General features: G+C 37.5%; 1 protein-coding gene and 2 pseudogenes across 1 annotated transcript; all 3 read left to right on the top strand.

The window, feature by feature from the left end:
* The window catches only part of LOC107875562, a 10,681-nt pseudogene extending 4,342 nt beyond the window's left edge, over nucleotides 1-6,339 (top strand).
* A 1,146-nt stretch (nucleotides 6,340-7,485) lies between these two features.
* LOC107871334 (polyphenol oxidase B, chloroplastic) lies at nucleotides 7,486-9,490 on the top strand. Its single transcript, XM_016718243.2, has one exon. It carries the CDS (start codon nucleotides 7,557-7,559, stop codon nucleotides 9,342-9,344), a length of 1,788 nt encoding a protein of 595 aa, XP_016573729.1. The 5' UTR covers nucleotides 7,486-7,556; the 3' UTR covers nucleotides 9,345-9,490.
* Nucleotides 9,491-15,790: 6,300 nt separating this feature from the next.
* On the top strand, nucleotides 15,791-23,937 carry LOC107875722 (annotated as a pseudogene).
* The last annotated feature ends 1,269 nt before the right edge of the window (nucleotides 23,938-25,206 follow it).

Raw genomic sequence — 25,206 nt, forward strand, 5'->3', positions numbered from 1 at the left:
ATTATAAATTATAGATATAGATTATAGATATAAATATAAATTATAAATATAGAGTATAGATATGCTTAATAAGACATTCGTAAAATTAAGAAAAAAAATCATCCATGAAGAATTATGTCCAAAGTATCAAAGAATACATGTTAATTTATTATTAAAGATTCCTCTGCTACAGATCTCGAAATTATAGAATCTCAATGACATATACACAATTAAAAATCCTCCCTTCCCCCCTTATTATTATCCTTAATAATCTCCCACCTACCGCGACTTTGGAGTGCTAGCCGTTTGGTGCACCTCTAGACGTGCTTCAATTGGGGTTTATTTTATTTGGTGACAAGTGACAACATATCATATAAGGCAAGGTGGAATCTCCATGAATCTTCAATGAAAATCTAACTATGAGAAGTGTGTGAAATAGTACTACAACCCTCAACATTTCCTTTACTTCATCCACATTAAAGTCATCTTCTTTAGCTTATTCCACTCCTAAGCCTTCTGTTAAGGTTCTCAGTTTTGATCATAGACAACCCATCGTAGGGACCTGGTCCTTATAGTGCTACAAAGATGCTTTCGATGATGGCTACAGCTCTTTAGGGACCAGGTTCATTGATCTTGTGATCCTCTTGGCAATTCAGCATCAGTTGTAGCGTGTACTTTTGGCAGAAAGTTGGTAGAAGAGATCAGAATGCAGCACCTTTTGCCTCGACCAATGAGAAGAGTCCTAAGTTTTTCTTATGTCATATATATAAATAATGACGGAACAAGAAAAACCTAGTTTTTTACACAAAAAGAGTGGAATCTCTCTTGAAGTACAAGCTTAGCAAACCCTCAACCACAACAGGGACCTGCTCGACCAAACTCGTTTTGTTATAGGTTCTTATTGTATGTGAGTCTTTGCTTTGTGATCTTTAAAGTTGTAAACCTACTCACTTTAGTAAAGTTGTTGTAGGTTATTTGAAACGTTGTTTTCACAAATCTTTGCAAAGTTAGCTAGAGTTTGTTGACGTTTGAAGAACAGGGTTAGTAGATGTATTGAGTGACTAGAGTTTGTCATTGGAGCTGGTAGCAATAGAGTTATTGTCGTTTGTGTCTTGTAATAGAGTTGTTGCAAGATGGTTTAGGATTAAGAGTTTAATCCTTGCAACTACAGAGTCTGTATTCAACTCAACGTTGCTTGAAGATAGTGAAGTGGTTGATAAATGCTACGAGGTAGATCGTAATTTTACTCCCTTGAGCAAGGAGCTCTCCACCTAAACATCTTGTGCAATGTATTTTCAACTTTTGTTTCTTCTTATTCATAGCTTCTCACCGCAAAAGTTGTTTGGGACCTGATCCCTATTCTGGTGGGCAACTCCTACAGTTCTTCACCTTCTCGACTTTTCCAACATGGAAAACGTAACCATGGCTTTAAAGTCTCATGCAAGGTCTCTAACAATGATCAAAACCAAATATGTTGAAACAAGTTCTGTTGATAGGAGAAATGTGCGATGTGTGGTGTTGCCAATGTTGCACTATTGGCATCAGCTGCTCCCTTTCGTGCTCCATTTCCGTCCCATACTACTTCATGTGGTACTGCCCAAATTGAACCCGGTGTAGATGTACCTTATGTTTGTTGTCCTCCTAAGCTAGATATTGATCCTTCAGAGGTTCCTTATTGCAAGTTTCCTCCTGTGACCAAGCCCCGTATTTGTTGAGCAGCTAATGCATGCACTGGACGAAGAGTACATAGCTAAGTATAACTTAGCCATCACTAGAATAAAGGAGCTCGACGTTAAAGACCCTAGTTATCCACGTGGGTTCAAGCAGCAAGCCAATATCCATTGCACTTATTGCAACAGTGCATATAGAATAGATGGCAAAGAGCTACAAGTTCACTTATCATGACTTTTCTTCCCATTCCATAGATGGTGTGTGTACTTTCATGAGAAGATAGTGGGGTATTTAATCGATGACCCAACATTTGGTTTGCCATATTGGAATTGGGACTATCCAAAGGGCATCCGTGTGCCAACCAAATATTTGCCCTGACTTGTACGCTACAAGGCGTAACCCAAACTACCGTGGGTCAGCAATCTTGGACCTTGGTTATTTTGGTGAAGATGTATCAGCAACTGACTTACAAACGATGAGCAATAACTTCACTCTAATGTACTGTAACGATACCAAAATCTCAACTCGACAATCAATACACAGAGTGAACGGAACTAACAAACTTTGATTAATATGGAAAGGAGAAATTACAATATGAAGAAGAGGAATTGTAGTAGAAGGGGATGAGAGGACTAGAGAGAATTGGGGATGAGCAGCAAAGCTTGCCTAAGCAATTATCACCATTTTCCTAACCTATTTTGCTCCCACAAGTGCTATTTATCAACCCGGATCCCACACATAGCCACTTAATATGCTTTTGGGCTGTTTTGCCAATACGGGTCTAGGCCCATTCATAAAAATACCTCCGGCCCCAATGAGAACCTTGTCCTCAAGGTTCGAGTTGTAAAGCCTTGCACCAACAACAGCATTGTCAAAAGCCCATGGCTGAACATAAACAAAGAACTTCCTCACATGTCTGGAATTCTTGATAGACCTTGCAGCACTACTTTGGTGTCCAAAAAATCTTCTTAGCAATGTCCTACAAAACAATCCCATAAAAAGAGTCTTGTAGCCTGCTACAACTACAACATTGTCTCTAATAGCCTAGTAAAGAGTTGAAGCTATTTGCATAACCTTGACACTCCCCGGATGGACACATTGTAATATTCCCACATGAGAAGGCAAAACATTTGACTTTATATGGCTGTGTTCCCATACTGCCCGGTCATATACACCATCACGAATGTGCTCATGGATAAACTGGGAAGCATTTTACACACCAAACTTGTGCATAACAACTCAAAGGAGCAGCGGAAAAGTAAGTTGAACTCTTGCATACAACTAATCAATGTTTTGCAAGGTACAACCTGATCACAATGTTTGCCGGCCAACTGCTTTATTTGTTGCTTACGTCTTCCCAGATCAGCTGTGTGGGTACCAGAAGAACTCTTGAAGTGCCTCCTTGCAGCAACCAAACCAAATAACTGAAACCAAGTGCCATAGAACAAGATAATTTCCCACACACTATATGAAGAACCAACTAGCACGTGCTCACTGAAGGCAACATCTTTTGCGAGATAGCATTCCACCTCCTCCTTAGGATGACCAAGGAATAAGATCTTAATTACTTTTGTAGCTAGCTATGTAACCATATTGTTGGTCGCAAGGAGTACAATAGCAAAAGGGGTGGGAGTCTAGGAAGAGGTCTGGTTATTAAGAGAAACCATCAGAAGAAACTGGTCGATATAGAACATAGCAGAACCACCACAATTGAAATTCATACCGATGAATGGATTAGCATAGCAACTGAAAATTCCATCATAATTTTCTGCTAGTTCATAAGCTTCGATCCATTCAATCCAACAAACCACGCATCTTTGTGGTATTTTATCAAAAATCATAAGACATTCAACAGTCTTTTGACACCTCACAATCGGAGTAAATAAAAAGGTCTCAAAAAGAATATCTGCACTTGAGGTAAGGCTAGCAAGGCTTGAAGAGATATCACGAATATCTACACCAATAGTTTGATGCTCAATTATTCCACTAATAAAGGAATTCACACTCCAAAACTGTCCAGGATCCCACACTTTAGTCATAGGGTAAGAATATGCAATTATGTCACATATGTTAGCACGTCCAAGTATGTAGTATGCCTTTTGCACGACAGGAAATAAAAGGAAGTACCTGAGACAAGTCTGTGCACTGAGAGAAGACAGTTTCATGACAACAAACTCAAAACACCATGTGTATTTCCTATGGGCATCTCCAGAAATTAAGGTCGCATCGCGGTCGATAATCATGACACCACCATCTTGAGCATCAAAAACAGCAAGATGATCACCAATATTTCTAAATTCCAGCACATACAAAAGACCACCACATTTGATATGCCGAAACACAAAGGGAATGGGAAGGGATAAATGTTGTCCGGTATCAAACTAATAGAAAGTGGGTAAGCCATCTTTCATGATCTCATATTTTGTTAGATCACCAAAATTGGCCAAAGATGATTGAGTGGTTATGGAAGGAAAAAAACTTGACAATCAAAGCATCATCGACATGAGGGATAAGAGAGGCCTTTCCCTCAACTCTTGTTGGTCCATTAAAATTAGAAGGCAAATTCGTATGAAAAATAGATTTTTCAGTCATAATAATCGTTAGATGTGCAAATTGGCATTGTAGGCGGAACTCATTTCGCTGGAGACTTCCATCGAACACTATGATCGTATTAGTGTCGAGACATTCATCTTCCCCACTAGTTGATTTCCTAGAGTGTGTATCATCAGAACAATCAATTTCAGGCTCACCGGACCAAGTAGATTTGCTTATCACCTAAGTTACCTGCAAAGGTATTTGTAACCCGTCTGAAATATTTGGTACCTAGTCAAAATTAGTGTCAAATTCATGGACTGATTCTGTAATCTGGTGAGAACTTTCATCGAACACCTGGTCCACATGACCTGAATGTGCATTTTCTACTAGAACCTCTTGAATTATTGTTGGTGATAAGCTCGTGTGATTGGGTGTACCAGGAGTTGAGATATGGATTTTGTCTAGGTTGTCCTGTACCTTCTGTAACAAGGTTAGAATATTAGTAAGTTGTGAGTGTACCACATGAGATTTTAGAGAGGTTCGTGCTTGAAAACGCAAAGCTAACTTCTCCTTGAAATGCTTCCAATTCAAAAATTGTTTGTTGCGATACATCTAACGGAACCAGTCGAGTGCCTCACCATCAAGGTAGAGAGAAGGAAGGGGTAGCCAATCCTTCTCGGGGAAGCCAAGGTAAGTAAAGTATCGCTCAGCCTGAAAAATTCAGTCCTCTGGATTACCACCACTGAATCGATTTAGTACCACTGCTCACATGGGAGTACGAGCAATGAAAGCACCAATGTAACGATACCAAAATCTCAACTCGACAATCAATACACAGAGTGAACGAAACTAATAAACTTTGATTAATATGGAAAGGAGAAATTACAATATGAAGAAGAGGAATTGTAGTAGAAGGGGATGAGAGGACTAGAGAGAATTGGGGATAAGAAGCAAAGCTTGCCTAAGCAATTATCACCATTTTCATAACCTATTTTGCTCCCACAAGTGCTATTTATCAACCGGATCCCACACATAACCACTTAATATGCTCTTGGGCTGTTTTGCCAATACGGGTCTAGGCCCATTCATAACAAACCCTCTAACGATTACTTTCTGTGAGAAATGAACCAAGCCCAGGGATGGGAACTATTGAAACATCCCTCACACACCTGTCCACATTTGGGTTGACACTCAGTACGATTCGCCTTTGCCTAATGGTAAGAAACTGTCCAGTGAGGATATGGGCAATTTCTATTCATCTGATTTGGATCCTGCTTTCATTGTCATCATTCCAACATAGATCGCTTGTGGATAATATTGAAGACATTAAGAAGAAAACGCAAGGACATCAATAAGAAAGATTACTTGGACATTGAGTTTCTACGATGAAAACAAGAACCCAGTTTGCGTCAAAGTCGGTGATTGTTTGGACCATAATAGAATGGGATTTGATAGCCAAGTAATGCCGACTCCATTGAGCAATTTTGAGACACTCAAGAAGAGCAAGGCCAAGCTCAATACAGGTTCACTTCCTCCAGCTACCCAAGTATTCCCTATTGCAAAGTTGGACAAAGTCATCTCATTTTCTATTATATATTGCAAAATTGCTAAAAATATTAGCAGTTGTGCTTAACTAGATCCTATATATATATATATATATATGCATGTGGTGCACGGTGAAATTTGAACACAGGACCTCTTGCATGCTTGTGAAAGTATTCTAATCTAACTTTAAACCGGTACAGGTTAATTACGTAGTGCATAGTAACTGATTAATATATATTATGTCTTAACAGGCAGGACTCAACAGGAGAAAGACGAAAAAGAGGAGATGTTAACCTTCAAGAATCTCAAGTACGATGAGCGAAAGGACATAAGGTTTGATGTGTTCCTTAACGCAGAGGCTAACTCCAACTGGAATAAGCTAGACAGGGCAAAGTTTGCAGGAAGTTATACTAACTTTCCCCATTTTCATGGGGATGCCAGTAAACCACCCATCACCACTGTTCAACAATTCCAGCAAGCCATTATAACGAGTTGCTTGAGGAAATTGGCCTAGAAAATGAAGACAATATTGTGGTGACTCTGGTCCCGAAAATTGGGGGTAAATCTGTCGCCATTGAATCTGCTGAGATAACACTTGAAGACTGTTGACCGATGATTCTCTGTTCAAGATTATTTCCTTATTGTGTTTTTTGCTGGTCTTACTTTGCTTTTCCATGTTACATTTCATGTTGAAATTAATCAGCTTGATGTTTGATTTAATTTCCTTGCAGTTGCTATTCACGAATAAATCAGTACCATCCTAGTGTTGCAGTTATGTTACTCTTTCTGTATAGAAAGCAAATCTTTTACTATAATTTTCATGTGTAGATCCTGCCTAGGGAAAAATAAAGGTTGGAAGAACTATATTTGGAGACAAATAAATATGTTGCTAAGGTTGTGGTATGCAATAATTTTTGGAATCAAATATATAATATATTTATTATCTGAACAATGGTTAGGGACTTACTTTGATTAATTAAATTTTATAGTCATTAAATTTTGTTCATTTCATGTGTTGTCGATCCAAACGAGAGCTTGAGAGAAATGGAGAGAAGTCAAATCTTTCAAAATGATAACGAATATTGATTTCTAAAGGGAACCACATTTAATTCATATAGCCGATCCACGTGAGACATGACTAAGCACTTTCACACTATTTAGGTTAAATACAAAAAAGTGTTTTTAAACAATTATTTTTAAGACAAAACAACAAAAACAAAACTTAACTTACGACTTATGCTTATAACCCATAAATTATAAAATAAACCAAATATGAAGACTTTTTCTATGGAAAGAAAAGGACAAAGTGAGGGGAGTGGAACTGCTGAACTAAGAAACTGAATCTTGGCAATATGCATGTTGAATCCAATTGATATTTTTGTGTGCCTACTTCATAATACTTCGTAGTAAAAATCCAAATTCCACTATCAAAATCCACGAAAACTTTAATCTTTCAATGAATTCATTTCCAACAATCTGAACAGGTACAACGAAGCATTCCATGTCCAGAAGGGGAAACCACATGGACATCGTGACTCAAACGTTTTTTTCTTTATTTATCTATGAAAAATATTGGCGTGCTAGTGTACTCTTAAAGATCTATACCAATATAATATCCTATTATCAAAATTATCTTTCTGTTAGTATAAAGTATTAACCTCACACTATTATCCTTAATAATCTCCCACGCCCACCGCGTCCTTAATATATTTTGGAATGGGTAGGTGAGCCTCTAAACTTGCTCCAATTGGGGCATATTTTATTGGGGGCTAACATTTTATATAAGGCAAGGTGGAAACCTATGAATCTTCATCCAAAAGCTAGCAATGGCAAGTGTATGCAATAGTAGTACAACTCTCAACACTCCCTTTACTTCATCCACAATGTCATTTTCTTTAGCTTCGACTCCTAAGCCCTCTCAACTTTTCCTCCGTGGGAAACGTAACCAAACCTTCAAAGTGTCATGCAAAATTTCCAGTAATGATGACCAAAATGTTGAAATAAATTCTGTTGATAGGAGAAATGTGCTTCTTGGTTTAGGAGGTCTCTATGGTGTTGCTAATGCTATTCCATTAGCTGCATCAGCTACTCCTGTACCAGCCCCCGATCTCACAACTTGTAGTAAATCCAAGATCAATAGAGATGAGGAGGTGCCATACTTATGTTGTGCTCCTAAACCCGATGATATGAGCAAAGTTCCATATTACAAGTTCCCTTCTGTGACTAAGCTCCGTATCCGTCAACCTGCTCATGCTGCTGATGAGGAGTATATAGCCAAGTACAGTTTGGCCATTAGAAAAATGAAGGATCTTGATAAAACAGAACCTTCTAATCCTATTGGCTTCAAGCAACAAGCCAATATCCATTGTGCTTATTGCAACGGTGCTTACAAAATTGATGGCAAAGAGTTACAAGTTCATAATTCTTGGCTTTTCTTCCCATTCCATAGATGGTACTTGTACTTCTACGAGCGAATCTTGGGATCCCTCATTGATGATCCCACTTTCGCTTTGCCATATTGGAACTGGGACCATCCAAAGGGCATGCGGTTCCCTCCCATGTTCGATCGTCAAGGGACTGCCCTGTACGACGAAAGGCGTAATCAGCAAATCCATAATGGAACCGTATTAGATCTTGGTTCTTTTGGCGACAAGGTCCAAACAACACAACTCCAGTTAATGGCTAATAACTTAACTCTAATGTACCGTCAAATGGTAACTAATGCTCCTTGTCCTCTTTTGTTCTTTGGCGCTCCTTATGTTCTTGGGAATAATGTCGAAGCGCCAGGAACCATTGAAATCATCCCTCACGGTCCTGTCCATGTTTGGACTGGTACAGCGGCAGGTTCAACTTTGCCTGGTGGTGGAAGGTCACACGGTGAGGATATGGGCAATTTCTACTCAGCTGGTTTGGATCCTGTTTTCTATTGCCACCACAGCAATGTGGACCGAATGTGGAGCGAATGGAAATCAATAGGTGGGAAAAGAACGGATCTCACACAAAAAGATTGGTTGAACTCAGAGTTCTTTTTCTACGATGAAAACAAAAACCCATTCCGTGTGAAAGTCCGAGACTGTTTGGATACCAAGAAGATGGGATACGATTACGCACCAATGCCCACCCCGTGGCGTAACTTCAAGCCTAAAAGAAAGACAACAGATGGGAAAGTGAATATAGGTTCACTTCCACCAGCCAGCAAGGTATTCCCACTGACTAAGTTAGACAAACCCATTTCGTTTTCCATCAATAGGCCGGCTTCGTCAAGGACTCAACAGGCCAAAAATGAACAAGAGGAGATGCTTACATTGTTCAACATAAAATTCGATAACAGACAACATATAAGGTTCGATGTGTTCCTGAATGTGGACAAGAATGTAAATGCGGACGAGCTTGACAAGACAGAGTTTGCAGGGAGCTACACTAGCTTGCCACATGTTCATGGGCCTAATCAGACAAATCATATTGCGACTGTTGTTTTCCAGTTGGCAATCACTGAACTGCTGGAGGACATTGGCCTAGAAGACGAAAACACTATTGCGGTGACTCTGGTCCCAAGGAAAGGTGGTGAAGGCATCTCCATTGGAGGTGTGGAGATCAATCTTGCATCTTGTTAACTAGTCTCTATTGAATCTGCTGAGATTACACTTGTAGCTTGTTGATGTTTGATGCTCTGTTCCTCTTTCCTTATTCTGTTTTTTGGGGAGGGCTTTTCCATGTTGCTTTTCACGTTAAAATCAGCTTGACGCTTGATTTCCTTGCAGTTGTAATTCACTAATAAATCAGTTACAATTATGTTTAGAAATGAAACAATATAACTGCAACCTTGAAAATGATAAACGAAGAGTATTTCTACAGGGGAACCACATTTATATATCCAATCCTGATGAAGAGTCCGGTTGAATCGACTAATGATTATTTTAGGAATTTTTATACCAAAATAATTTTAAGCACTTGTTTTTAAAGCAAAAAAGAAATGAAATCTTAACCTATAACGGATTCTGGATTTTAAACTAGTGGGTTCCCGATAATATAAGTAAGTTATTATTTAATAATAATAATAAAAAGCCAACCCACATCAAGGATCAATCCCATGTTTATAGGGTAACATAAGCAATTTATGGGTCCTTCTACGCTATCAAGCCAACCTTCAGTTTGTATAGATTCTCATCTATAAAATTTTATTGACTTCTTCTATTTTTTAATATATTTACGAGATCTACAGTAGCGAGTGGGGTTCCCAAGAACCCCCACCCGATACTATAGATCCGCCTCTGTCTTTACACTATAAATGTTGAATCTATTTATATTTTTGTATGTATACTTTTTATATTTTAACTTCATACTGTGAAAATCTTGACTACACTATCTGTTGGGACCGCATGAACTCCGCACTAGTATGATATTGTCCGCTTTGGGCCAAGCCCTCACGGATTTGTTTTTGGGCACCTCCCAAAAGGCCTCATACTAGTGGAGTTGGGTGACACTTTAAATATTGGACATGTTTCCTCTATTTTTTTCGATGTGGGATTGTGTTTGCTTCTCAACAGTCCCCCCCTCAAACCAAGACCACATCACTTGTGACCTCCCCGTACCGCCACTACCAACCAGTGGAACACGCCACTTGATCATTACTTGTCAAGACGACTTTCGACACGAGGCATTAACCGTAGATCTCAACTACTAGGTCACTTCACATGATCTTCCAAACATCTTGTACCGCCGTTATCACCCAACGGGACACGCCTCCTGACCACCACTTTCCAGAAAGACTTTCGACATAAGGCACCACCTGCAGATCTCCAGTCTTGTCCGTACACTGGGAACTTTTCACCAACCGCAGTCACCACTCCGACACACCTGAATCTGGGCTTTGATACCACTTGTTGTGGAAGCAAACAGGGTAGAGTGCGATTATTGCACAACTACTACCCCAAAATAAAAGCCGCTAAAAATAGTAAAAGAGGAAAAATAAAAAAAAAATTGAATTTACGAGGTTCGGTAAAAAAATTTTACCTACGTCCTCGGACACAACTGACCAAATTTTATTTCACTCCAAAGATACAAGTGAAATATTACAAAAGAGAGAATACTCAAAATGCCTTAAGAAGATAAGAAGGCAATTGTGAGAGGTGTGTTTAAAACTAAAACATTTGGGTTTCTTTTATAGGGAGGAAAGCCCCCCCATTTTTCTTTCCCAACCGATATGGGATAATCCCACTTTCAACAAATCTCCACCTTGGGATATCCTACATCTTCAATTCTCTCTTATAACAAATTTCAGTTGTGTCTTCAGCTTTTGAACTTCAATGTTCAATAATGCTGATCAAGTCCAAACAATGTCCAAACTTAATCGCAACCACCACTTTAGTTGGCATATCAGCAGGATTCTCTGTAGTCTTGATTTTCTACACTGTGACTCCATCTTCTTCTATTATTTCTCGTATGAAGTGATACCGAACATCAACGTGCTTCGTTCTTGCATGATAGACTTGGTTTTTCGCTAATTGAATAGCGCTTTGACTATCATAAAATATTGTAATAGTTTCTTGTCTGATACCAAGTTCCTTAAGCAATCCTTGAAGCCAAATTGCATCCTTCACAGCCTCTGTAATAGCCATGTACTCTGCCTCAGTTGTAGACAAAGCAATTGTTGACTGTAAGCTAAGACCGCTTATGCGAAGCTGGAATCTAGTTCCAGCGGAAGACTCCACTGGGCGGGGACTTTTCCCAGGGAAGCTTTTCAAAGAGCGGATTCTCGGTTTTTCTCAGGAATGAAGTAGAGTTTCAATAATTGCTTTCAGGTAAGCAGGGAAGGAAGACCTTACTCTGACTATGCCGGAAATCAAAGGAGTAGCTAAGGAAAGCTGCTTCGACGAAAGAAGAAACTTCATTGCTTAAGTATTCCAACTAACTGGCGATATTGCAAAAGTAAACACATAACCAGTAGTTGACCTTCGTTTGTCCAGATCACCTGCATAATTAGAGTCACAATATCCAACTACACACGAATTTTCTTCCTGCTTAAAAACTAACCCAACATCCACGGTATTATGAATATATCGCAAAATCCATTTCACAGCTTGCCAATGTTCTCTTCCTGGATTATGCGTATATCTGCTCACAATCTCAACAGCATGTGAAATGTCAGGTCTTGTGCAAACCATTGCATACATCAAGCTACCAACAGCACTTGCATATGGTACCTTTGACATATATTCTCTTTCGACTTTATTCTTTGGCGACATATCAACACTAATCTTAAAATGGGGAGCCAATGGAGTGCTAACTGGTTTTGTTTTTCATCCATACCAAATTGATCTAGCACCCTCTTCAAGTATTTTTTTCTAAGATAAACAAAGTTTCTTTGAATGTCTATCCCTTGTTATCTCCATGCCAAGAATCTTCTTTGCATCCCCCAAATCCTTCATCTCAAACTCCTTACTTAGTTGAGCCTTCAGCTTCTCAATTTCTGCCAAATTCTTGGAAGCTATCAATATATCATCAACGTAAAGGAGAAGATATATAAAGGAACCATTCTTAAGCTTGCGCAAATATACACAATGATCGTATTTTCTTCTCACGTACTTTTGCCGCAACATAAACTTGTCAAATCTTTTGTACCATTGTCTAGGAGACTGTTTCAATCTATTCAATGATTTTTCAAGTTGCCACACCATATTTTCTTTCCCTGCAACTTTGAATCCTTCAGGATAAGTCATGTAGATTTTCTCTTGCAAATCACCATGTAAAAATGTTGTTTTTACATCTATCTGAACTAGTTCCAAATCCAACTGCGCTACCAAAGCCAACATGATTCTAATAGAAGAATATTTTACAACTGGAGAAAACACTTCATTGTAATCAATTCCTTCCTTCTGAGCATATCCCTTGGCCACCGATCTTGCTTTGTAGCGAACATTATTTTGGTCAGGAAATCCTTCTTTCTTTGTATATACCCACTTGCACCCAATAGCTTTCTTGCCCTCCGTGAGTTTGGCCAGATTCCATGTATTATTCTGATGAAGGGACTTCATTTCCTCAATCATTGAAATCTTTCACTTATTTTCTTCACAACTTTGGATAGCTTCTTTATAAGTGGTAGGAGTATTGTCAATTATGATTGAGGTTGCACATGCCATCGTCTCTATGAGACGCATAGGCTTCTTTATTATTCTTTTGGGTTTTTGGGTTGCTATTGACTCGAGTTGCTATTCAGGTTCTTGAGTTGGAACCTGCGTCTCAACTGGCTCTGCTTCCAAATCATCATTTATTTCTTCATCTGCCTTTTGTAGAGGAAAAATAAATTTTCCCTCAAACTCCACCTGCTTTGAAGCACTATCAGATACTTTTGTATCTTTATATGCATTATTTTTCATCATCGTGGATTCATCAAAAGTAACATCTCTACTGAATATTACTTTTCTTTTCTCAGGACGCCATAGGCGATATCCTTTAACTCCAAAAGTAATTCCCATAAAGATAGCCTTCTTAGCTCTTGGATCCAATTTTGACTCTTTCACATGATAGTATGCAGTTGAGCCAAATACATGTAAAGAATCATAATCCACAGCAGGTTTTCCATACCATTTTTCAAATGGTGTCTTCCCACCAATTGCAGCAGATGGTAGATGATTAATAATGTGGCACGCATATGTTATTGCCTCATCCCAGAATTTTTTGCCTAAGCCAGCATTGGACAACATACACCGTACCTTCTCTAGCAAAGTACGGTTTATGCGTTATGCCACTCCATTTTGTTGTGGTGTATGTCTGACAGTAAAGTGTCTGACGATGCCATTGTCTTCACAGACCTTGTTCAAAAGATCATTCTTGTATTCACCTCCATTAGCTGTACGAAGACTCTTGATCTTTCTGCCTGTTTGATTTTCTATCATCGTCTTCCATTTGACAAAAGTTCCCAACACTTCATCTTTTGTTTTCATGGTATATACCCATAATCTTCGAGAAAAGTCATCAACAAAGGTTACAAAATAGTGTTTCCCACCTAATGAAGGTGTTTTGGAAGCACCCCAAACATTAAAATGTACATAATCCAAAATGCCTTCAGTATTATGGATAGTTGTACCAAATTTAACCCTTGTTTTCTTCCCCTTCACACAATGTTCACAAAATTCTAAGTCTCCAGATTTAACACCTTTTAACAATCCTTGATCTGATAGAATTTTCAAGTATTTGCCTCCAGCGTGTGCCAAGCGCATATGCCATAGCCTGGTTGCTTCTGCCTCTTTGTCAACACTGGATGTTATTATTATTGTCCTAATAATTGTACTACCATGATAATGGTACAAATTATTATTCTTCTGATTAGCCTTCATTACCACAAGTGCACCGGAGTATATCTTCATCAATCCATTTCCTATAATAATTTTGAGCCCTTTTGAATCAAGGGTTCCCACAGAAATGAGATTCTTCTTCAAATCCGGTACATATCGAACATCTGTTAATGTTCTAATCACTCCATCACGGTTCCTCAAACGTATTGAGCCAATTCCATATGCAGTAAGAGGACTGTTGTCTGCCGTGTGGATAACTCTAAATTCTCCTTCTTCAAAATCAATGAACCAGTCCTGATTGGGACACATATGATGGCTACAAGCTGAGTCTATCAGCCATACATCTGATGGTTTTGATGACTCTGCTGTAACCAATGAGAAATCTGAGTCATCACAATCAGCTACATTTGAATCCATTACAGCCTTCCCTTTATTAGGTTTGGCCTTTTTCTTCAATTTTGGACAGTCCTTCTTCTAGTGCCTTTTTTCTCAACAAAAGGCACATTCATCTTTGCTAGGTCTGGACTTTGACTTGGATCTTTCCTTCTTTTTTCTCGTTTGATCTTGAGAACGGCCTCTCGTTACTAGTGTTTCTCCTTCTTCGCTCTTCTATTTCTCTTTTTTTCTTTGTTCATAGTTGTACAAAGCTAAACAAACTTCTTTCAGAAAAATTTCTTCCCTTCTATGAAGTAAAGTAGTTTCAAGGTGCTCATACTCATTGGGAAGTGACCCCAACAACATCAACTCTAGATCACCATCAATAGAAGTTACATCCATATTTTGCAAATCTGTAACTAATTTATTGAAATTGGTGATATGATCATTTATTATGGTACCAGGAACATAGGTGAAGTAGAATATTTTTTTCTTCAAAAAAAGTTTATTCTGAATATTTTTCTTTAAAAATTTATCCTCCAATGCCCTCCACAATTTACTTGCAGAAGTTTCCTTTGTGAATGGATACTTTTGTTCTCTTCCAAGGAAGGACCGAATGGTACCACAAGCAACACGGTTGATGTATTTCTAATTTGCATCTTCAATATTTTCTGGTTTCTCTTCTTCTAAGGCAAGATCTAATCCTTGTTGAAAAAGGACATCTTCAACCTCGCATCTCCATATCCCAAAGTGTTCTGTTCCGTCAAAAATTTCAACTGTAAATTTTGGATTTGTCTGAATTCTTGACATAAGCGAAGATACCAACGACGTGTTATTGACACCTGATGTAGACACCTTTGTCATGTCTGAGCTGGATACTTGTTGATTTCCCTTTCCCATTTTGTGCTATAAATACTATTTAATAGCTAGCTCTACACAGATCAAGATAATTCTTTTCTGGTGTGGAAGATCAGACTACGCTACAACCATAGAGCATAATAAGAAAAAATCTTGACAATACAGACCCAAGAAAATATCCTTTCTGATGTGAAAGATCACGCTATGCTGCAACCACAGAGCATACTCAGACAAAATCCCGGCTCTGATACCAATTGTTGGGACCACATGAACTCCACACTAGTATAATATTGTCCGCTTTGGGCCAAGCCCTCACGGATTTTTTTTGGGCACCTCCCAAAAGGCCTTATACTAGTCGAGTTGGGTGACACTTTAAATATTAGACATGTTTCCTCTATTTTTCCGATGTGGGATTGTGTTTGCTTCTCAACGCTACCTATATCCACAAAGGTGGCAATTATCTTTCTATGCATTTATTTCCAATTACAATCTCAACAGGTACAACGAAGTTCCTCATGTACAAAGGGGGAACCATGAAGTACTGTTAGATTAGTCTAGTATAGATCTACTAAGAATAAAAACTCAATGTATTAAAATTCCCTCCCCTTCACTTATTATAACATAATTTCTTACCTACCAATTCCCAAAGATATTTGGGTGGGTACGTAGGCTTCTAAGCTTGCTCCAATTGGCATATATTTTATTGGGAGACAACATATTATGTTAGGCAAGGTGGAATCCTATGAATATTCAACTAAAATCTAACTATGGCAAGTGTGCAATGTTATTACTACCCTCAACACTCCCTTTACTTCATCCATAAAGTCATATTCTTTATCTTCTACTCTTAAGCCCTCTCAACTTTTCCTCCATGGTAAACGTAATAAAACCTTCAAAGTCTCATGTAAGGTTTCTAACAATGACCAAAACCAAAACGTTGAAACAAGTCAAGTTGATAGGAGAAATGTTCTTCTTGGTTTAGGAGGGATGTTGCCAATATTGCACCATTAGCATCAGCCACTCCCATTCCAGCCCCTATTACTGGGTTCAATTGGTGTGAATGAAAAATGAAGGGACACAACCTTTTATAAAAGACATATTATTTTGAGAAATGAGTGATTGCTCAGATAGTTGTGTCTGTTCAGACTAAAGACACAATGTTTCGAATAAACAGACATGACTTTTCCAAAGGATACACCTTTTCAAATGAACCATTGTCACCTTTCGAAAGGGACACTTGATGGCTATATAAACCTGCATTTATCCATAGGTTTTGGCATGATAAATTTTTTGAAATACAAATATTTCTTGTCTTCAAAACATTCCTTGTGATCAGTCAAATCGTTGAGTGAGTTCAACGAATCCAATTATTTGAGGTATCACTATAGTTGGATTGAAAGTCATTTTATCCTGGGAGAAAGATTCCAAAACCTCGGGTACAGTGAGGAAAATTATTCCTTAAGGACACTCTGTGAAGTCGGGGGATACATTTTTGTTTCATCTTAATTTTTGAAAAAATAAAACACACTTCTTAGAAAGATCACTTTGATCTTGTGTTGAGGGTGCTATTGTACTTTATAGTGTTCTTGTTTTAAACTTGAACTAGTTTTGAAGTTATTGTTTCAATTACAGATTTTTGTACCCGAAAACGTTAAAAAACAACAATCTTAAGGAATAATTTTTAGAAAAAGAAGAAAAAAAATTGCTTGTTTGGTGAAATTTTCTTTTCACTAAAGTTTTTTTTTCGAATCTGTATAGCAGTTTCTAGAGATTAAAGATTTTAGCTTTCTACTCCGTTTGAACTTAATTAGTGATTTGAAGAAATAAAATCTTCATCACAAGTTAAAGATCACTCGGTTAACGATTGAAAGTAATAAAAACTTCATCGTTAAACTAGAAATAAGAAGTATTTAAAGTTGCTGCAATTTTTTAATAAATATTTCGATATACTTAAGGTACTGTCTTATGGTTACAGAAAAATGATGACTGATAGTCAAATGCATGATGCTGGAACGACTATGAAGGCAACTAGTATTTCCACGAAGAGTTGTACTAATGCTCCGCAAGCTATGACACCGACGGAGAACTCCAGAAAGTTCACGGGTATTGACTTCAGAAAATATTTTTCTACCTCACAACTCTGTGTCTTCAAAGGTTCACGGTTGAGGAAGCTCCGGAGGTACCCGAGGAAACCTCTGAAAATGAATGCTTCATGATTGTAGAGGCTTGGAAACACTCATATTTCCTTTACAGGAATTATATCTTGAGTGGTCTCCAAGATGACCTTTACAATGTGTATAGCGGAACAAGACTGCAAAAGAGTTATGGGGAGCGCTAGAATGGAAGTATAAGATGGAGGATTTCGAAACTAAAAAGTTCTTTGTTGAAAGATTCCTGGAGTATAAAAATTCAATTTCTTCTTACTTGCTTGAGTCTTATGATTTGTCGCATGAACGTTTAGGCCATATTAATTACAAAATATTATGAAAACTGATTAACTTAGAAGTTTTGCCAAACTTTGAATGCAATAAATCAAAGTATCAAACTTATGTGGAATCAAAGTATGCTAATCATCCATATAAGTTCGTTGAAAGGAATTCCAATCCCTTAGACTTATTCCATACTGACATTTGTGATAAGAAGTCAACACCATCACGTGGTGGAAAAAAGTATTTCATAACTTTCATTGACGGTTGCACTAGATATTGTTATGTCTACTTGCTAAATAGTAAGGATAAAGTAATAGATGCGTTTAGGTAATACAAAACTGAAGTTGAAAATCAGTTAGAGAAAAAGATCAAAACTATAAGAAGTGATAGGGGCGGAGAATATGAATCTCCCTTCACCAAAATGTGTGTAGAGAATGGAAACTACGGCCCCATATTCACCTCAATCTAATGAAATTGCGGAAAGAAAAAACCAAACTTTGAAGGAAATGATGAATACCTTACTTATAAGTTCAGGTTTACCACAAAGCTTGTGGGGGGAGGCTATCTTTACAGCCAACCGAATACTCAATAGAGTTCCCCATAGTAAGACACAATCAATTCCTTATGAAAAATGGAAAGGAAGGAAACCCAACTTGAAATATTTCAAAGTGGGGGGTGTATAGAAAAGGTCCAAGTTCCCATGCCTTAAAGGGTTAAGATAGGACCTAAGACGGTGGACTGTGTGTTCATAGGATATGCTAAAAGTAATAAAATATGTCGTTTTTTGATTCATAAATTCAAGCATCCAAATATTAATGAAAATACGGTAATTGAATCAGATAATGCTGCATTCTTTGAAAACATTTATCCGTATAAAACTAGACATGAAAAGTCTATTGTAGGGTCTAAATGACCTCGAGATTAACAAAGTGAGAATGTACATAATGATGATAATCCAAGACTTAGTACACGTCAAAGAACGTCAACTTCATTTGGATCAAATTTTGTAACATTTCTCTTAGAAAATGAGCCTCAAACATTTGAGGAAGAAATGACGTCTTTGGACTCATCCTTTTGTAAAGAGGCAGTCTATAGTGAGATTGATTCAATCTTAAGCAACCATACGCGGAAATTGGTTGATCTTCCTCTAGGTAATAAACCTTTAGGATCTAAATGGATCTTCAGAAGAAAAATGAAAGCGGATGGTACTATTGACAAATACAAGGCAAGACTTGTAGTAAAAGGCTTCAAACAAAAAGAAGGCCTTGATTACTTTGAAACATACTCACCGGTAATAAGGATAACATCGATTTGAATGTTAATTGCCTTGACGGCGGTATATGGTCTTGAAATACATCATCAAATGAATGTGAAAACCGCATTCCTAAATGGAGAATTGGAGGAAGAAATTTACATGGAATAGCCTGAGGGTTTTGTGGTTCCAGGAAAACAAAATAAGGTGTGTAAACTTGTTAAGTCACTTTATGGACTAAAACAAGCACCTAAGAAATGATATGCAAAGTTTGACCAAACCATGTTGGCAAACGGATTTAAAATTAATGAATGTGATAAATATGCTTATATTAAAGACAGTCCAAATCACCAAGTCATTGTGTGTTTATATGTGGATGATATGTTGATTATCAGTAGAGACATTTCAGATATAAATGCAACAAAATGAATGCTCGAGAGCAAGTTCGATATGAAAAATCTTAAGAGTTGTGGATGTGATCTTAGGGATAAGAATCCATAGAACTCAATAAGAGATGGCATTGTCACAGTGTCATTACATCGAAAAGGTACTTGACAAATTCAAGTATATGGAATTTGGTATTGCCAAGACTCCATTGGATATGAGTTTTGCACTTCGAAAGAATGAAGGTGAAAGTGACTCACAATTAGATTACTCAAGAGTATTGAAATGTTTAATGTATATAATGAACTATACACGACCAGACATAGCATGCGTTATTAGTAAGTTGAGTCAATATACGATTAATCCTAATAAAACTTATTGGATGGAAATGAAAAGAGTTTTGGAGTATCTTAAATACACTCAAGACTACACTTTGCATTATAATAAATATCCTGCGATACTTGAGGGATATAGTGATGTAACTTGGATCACAGGATCGAACAAAGTAAAATCCATGAGTGGATATGTATTTACTATCGATGGAGGAGTGGTCTCTTGGAAATCATCCAAACAGACTTGTATTGTTTACTCTACAATGGAATCTGAATTTATCACATTAGATAAAGCCGGTGAAAAAGCAGAATGGCTCCGGAATTTCTTCGAAGATATTCCTTATTGGCCCAAACCAGTGGCACCAGTATGTATACACTGTGATAGCTAAGTAGCGATAGGTAAGGCAGGGAGCATGATGTACAACGGTAAATCTCATCACATAAGACGAAGATATAATACCATTAAAGAACTTCTTTCTAGTGGAATTATCACTGTTGACTATGTGAAGTCAAAGGATAATGTGTCAGATCCACTTACAAAAGGCCTATCTAGAGAAAGAGTTGAGAGAACATCCAAGGGAATGGGTTTAAGGCCTAGGACAAGTCAGCATGGCGGTAACTCTACCTAGCAGACTGGAGATCCCAAGAGCTAGGTTTAAGGAGATCAAACAAAGTTGTTTCTGACAGGTTCAACATTGTCAAAATACCAACACATTCTCATGATGTAGACAATGTTTAGTAAACAAGGATAAGGTGAAAAGTCTTTTAATGATTATCTAAATTTGATAGATTTGACCAAATAATTTAATCTATAGGATTGAACATTTAGAAATCACCTATGTGAGGGCGAAGGTAGACCTTTCAAGGAGAATGTTAGTAAAGGCCTATTCTCTAAGCTCTCATGAAACCAGGACATATTCATGGCTGAAAAGAACAAAACCATGAGAACCATAAATAGTAAAAGCTGGTTGTGTGATATGTGTTGTCTAGGTATACATTAAAGCTCGACGGTTTAAAGATATCAAATATACCGATTGACCGAGTGCATCCGATGCATATTCACTACGAAAAGTTCAAAGGAAAACCCACTTATTCTGATGCAATTAGTCTTTGCTTAGTGATCACATATTTGTCCATAAAGTTTTACAAAGAATAGTCATTCCCCATTCATGTGGGAGATTGTTGGGTTCAATTGGTGTGAATAAAAAGTTGAGGGACACAACCTTTTATGAAAAGATATATTATTTTGGGAAAGGAGTGACTGTTCAGATAGTTTTCTGTTCAGAAAAAGACACAATATTTCGAATGAACAGACATGACTCTTCCAAAGGATACACCTTTTTGGATGAACCATTGCCACCTTTCGGAAGGGGCACTTGATGGCTATATAAAACTGCATTTATCCACAGGTTTTGGCATGAAAATTTTTCAAAAATACAAACTCTTCTTGTCTTCAAAACATTCCTTGTGATCAATCAAATCGTTGAGTAAGTTCGACGAATCCAATTATTTAAGGTACCACTATAGTTGGATTGAAAGTCATTTTATCCTTTTGAGGAAGATTCCAAAACCTCGGGTACAATGAGGGGAATTATTCCTTAAGGACACTCCGTGAATTCAGAGGACTTGGCTTTACATTTCTGTTTCATTTTAATTTCTGAAAAAAATAAAACACACTTCTTGTAAAGATCACTTTGATCTTGTGTTGAGGGTGATGTTGTACTTCATAGTGTTCTTGTTTTAAACTTTTAACTAGTATGAAGTTATGGTGTCAAATTACAGATTCTTGTACCCAAAAACGTTGAAAAACAACACATACTACTTCATGTAGCACTGCCAAATTAAACCCAGTGTGAATGTACCTTATCCTTATTCCCCCCCCCCCCCCCCCAAGCTAGAGATTGATCCTAAGGATGTTCCTTACTACAAGTTTCCTACAGGGCCGAAGCTACGCATTCGTCCAGCTGCACATGCAGTGGATGAAGAGTACATGGCTAAGTACAAACTTAGCCATTACTAAAATGAAGGAGCTCGATATTAAAGAGCCAAAAAATCACACGGGTTGATGCAACAAGCCAATATCCATTGTGCTTATTGTAATGGTGCATACAAAGTTGGTGACAAAGAGCTACAAGTTCATTTCTCATGGGTGTTTTTCCCACTCCATAGACGGTACTTGTACTTCTACGAGAAAATCTTGGGTTCCATGATTGGTGATCCAAATTTTACTTTGTAATATTGGAATTGGAACTATCTAAAGGGCATGCGTTTGCCACACATGTTCGATCAACCAAATATGTACCCTGATCTATACGATCCAAGATGAAACCAAGACCACCGCGGTGGAGTAAATCTTGGACCTTGGTCATTTAGGCCAAGATGTAAAAGCAACTGACTTACAAATGATGAGCAATAACTTGAATCTAATGTATCATCAAATGGTTACCAATTCACCATGTGCACAGCTCTTTTTTGGTAAGCCATACTGTGTCGAAATAGACCAAAATCGGGGCAAGGTTCCATTGAAAACATCCCTCATACTCCAGTCCATATTTCGGTTGGTACTAAGCCTGGTGAGAAAAAATGTGAAAACGGTGAGGATATGGCAAATGTAGATCGTATGTGGACAATATGAAAGACGTTAGGAGGAAAATGCAAGGACATTAATAAGCCAGATTATTTGAACGCTGAGTTCTTCTTCTATGATGAAAATAAGAAGCATGTTCGTGTCAAAGTCCGTGACTGTTTGAACAATAAGAGAATGGAGTTTGATTACCAAACAATGGCAACTCCATGGCGCCATTTTAAACCACTCAAGAAGAGAAAGGCCAAGATCAATGCGCGTTCACTTTCTCCCACTACCAAAGTATTTCCTATTGTAAAGTTAGACAAAGTCATGTCAATTTCCATCCAAAGGCCAACTACAGGTGCGCAGAGGCGGACCCACATGTGTCAGTGGGGGTGCACGTGCACCCGTTAACGTCAAAAAAAATTATGTTTATATACCTTCAGAAATTGAGATATAGTTAATAGTGCACCTCAAAATGAATGGTAGTGCTCACCTAGGTGAGCTGGTTGAAGCCATTGCTTCCATCCAGGGAGCGATCCTTGTCACACAATATTTTTTCTTTTATTTTCAATACTTGGCTTATTGCTAAATTTATAACATCAAAATTATTGGATTGGGGATTCGAACCCGCAACCATCCTGTAAAATTAATCATCCTTGACCATTGAGCTGCCATAACCAATTATTCAATAATGTTAAAAGTAAGCTTCATATTATAAGAAAGTAAAGTTATTAGCTTAGAACTCATATTTGTTCTATATATTTATTTTTTCAGTATCGTGCATATCTTTGGCGACCAATTGAATATGATAATATCCCTTAATCGACACTGAAAGCTTTCTAACATCTTAAAATAATATTGTGCATCACAGTATTATCAAAAGCAATAAGCGTAAAAAAGCTTCACGGTCTATTGTGTTTAAGCACAAAGTACAAATAAAGCATGAGATTTAACGAAAAAAAAGCATAAAGAGAGAAGAAATATAAATATATGTCTAGTCCAAGACTATTAATATAAGCATGTATGACAAATATACGAACAAAAAAATTAACTTTTTTTGATAAAGTGAAATAGTCTGTCTCTTTAGAAAGCCTCATTGACAAGGGAAAGTATGTATTAGAAATTAGAACCTAAGCTGCACATTAAGCGAGGCGATCGCTCAAGACATTTTGAGTCTTGCTTCGAGGATTATGCGCGCCTTTGATAACAAAGGTGCACCCACAGACTTCAAATTTTGGGTTCGCCTCTGCAGGCGTTAACGTTATTATAGTATCTTGTATAAAAGCTTAAACTGCTATATACGTACTTTGATTTGATGTTATTAATGCCAGAGAGAATTAATTATATTGTATCTTAACAGGCAGGATTCAGCAGGAGAAAGACGCAAGGAGGAAAAGTTAACGTTCAAGAATCTCAACTATGATGAGCGAAAGCACATAAGATTTGATGAGTTTCTTAACGCGGATGCTAACTCAAACTGGAATGAGCTAGACAGGTAGAATTTGTAGGAAGTTATACCAATTTGCCTCATGTTCATGGTGATCGCAATCAACCACATATCGCTGAGATTGAAAAATTCGAGTTGGCCATTAGGAAATTACTCGACGAAATTGGCCTAGAAGATGAAAACTATATTGTTGTGACTCTGGTCCCAAAAACTGGTGGCGAATTTGTCACCATTGAATCTGCTGAGATAACACTTGAAGCTTGTTGATTTATCATATCCATATGTGGTCTGTTCATCAAGTTTCCTTAATTATTTTCTACTTTTTTGCTTGCTTTTCCATGTTACTTTTCATGTTGAAAATTGATCAGCTTCATTCTTGATTTAATTTCCTTGCAGTTGTTATTCACGAATTAATCAGTAGTGCTGTTAAGAAGAAGAAGATTGTTAGTAAGCTAGACAAAACAGTTAGTTACTTTTCGAAAGTTAGTTACATTCAATAAGTTAGTTATAACTAACTCATAGCTAGTTAAGTATTAGATTTATTTGTAACTAACCATATAGATGATCTATAAACAGTATCTGAACATCAATAATAACTAATGAATATAATACAATCAGACTAATAGTTCTCTTCTTCCTTCTTCTTTACCTTCTGTTCACTCTGTATCTCTTCCATTTATGTATCTCATGCTATGGAACTGAGTCAAGATCTCATAAAGCTCATATTATTTCATGGTATCAGATCCAAGAGCTCGTAGCTCAGATCATAGGTCTGGAAATTAACATTCAGGCTAATTGTTGATAAGTTTTGCATCAGTTCTTGTGTGATCTTTAAAGTTCTTGGATATTATATCCTATTCTTTGTGTCTGTGATTACAAGTTATACTGCTGAGTTATGAAGAATGGCTTTTGCTGATGGAGAATTTGTACCTGTTGTGCAGAATGGCAGTTTTGTCATTGATTATAATCACCCACTTTTCCTTAATCCTGCAGATCAAAGTAGAATTCAAATAGTATAATTTTAGTTGACAGGTATCGAAAATTACTCTGTTTGGTATCGATCTATGAGAGTTGCTCTACTAGAAAGGAATAAGTTGGGGCTAGTGGATGGAACTTGTCCAAAAGACAAGTTCTCTACAGAAAAAGGAAACCAGTCGGAAAGGGTTAATGTTGTGGTGCTTTCTTGGACAATGAATTCAGTTTCCAAATCTCTACTTGGTGGTATCATGTATGCCTTTGTGGCTAAAGTAGTCTGGGATGATTTGCATGAAAGATTCAACAATTCAATCTACACAAAGAAATTGCTACGTGTACACAAGGGAGTGTATCTATGTCTATCTATTTCTCCAAATTGAAAGATCTTTGAGAAGAATTTAAGGATTTAGTGCCTGCACCTGGTTGTGAGTGTGATAAGTCAAGAGAATTTGTGGTACATCTCCAAAAACTTAAACTGTTTCAGTTTCTGATGGGATTGAATGATCTGTATATCCAAGCAAGAAGCCAGATATTACTTATGAGTCCCTTACCCACAGTTAA

Source organism: Capsicum annuum, chromosome 1, assembly GCF_002878395.1.
Source record: "Capsicum annuum cultivar UCD-10X-F1 chromosome 1, UCD10Xv1.1, whole genome shotgun sequence".
Lineage (NCBI taxonomy): Eukaryota > Viridiplantae > Streptophyta > Magnoliopsida > Solanales > Solanaceae > Capsicum > Capsicum annuum.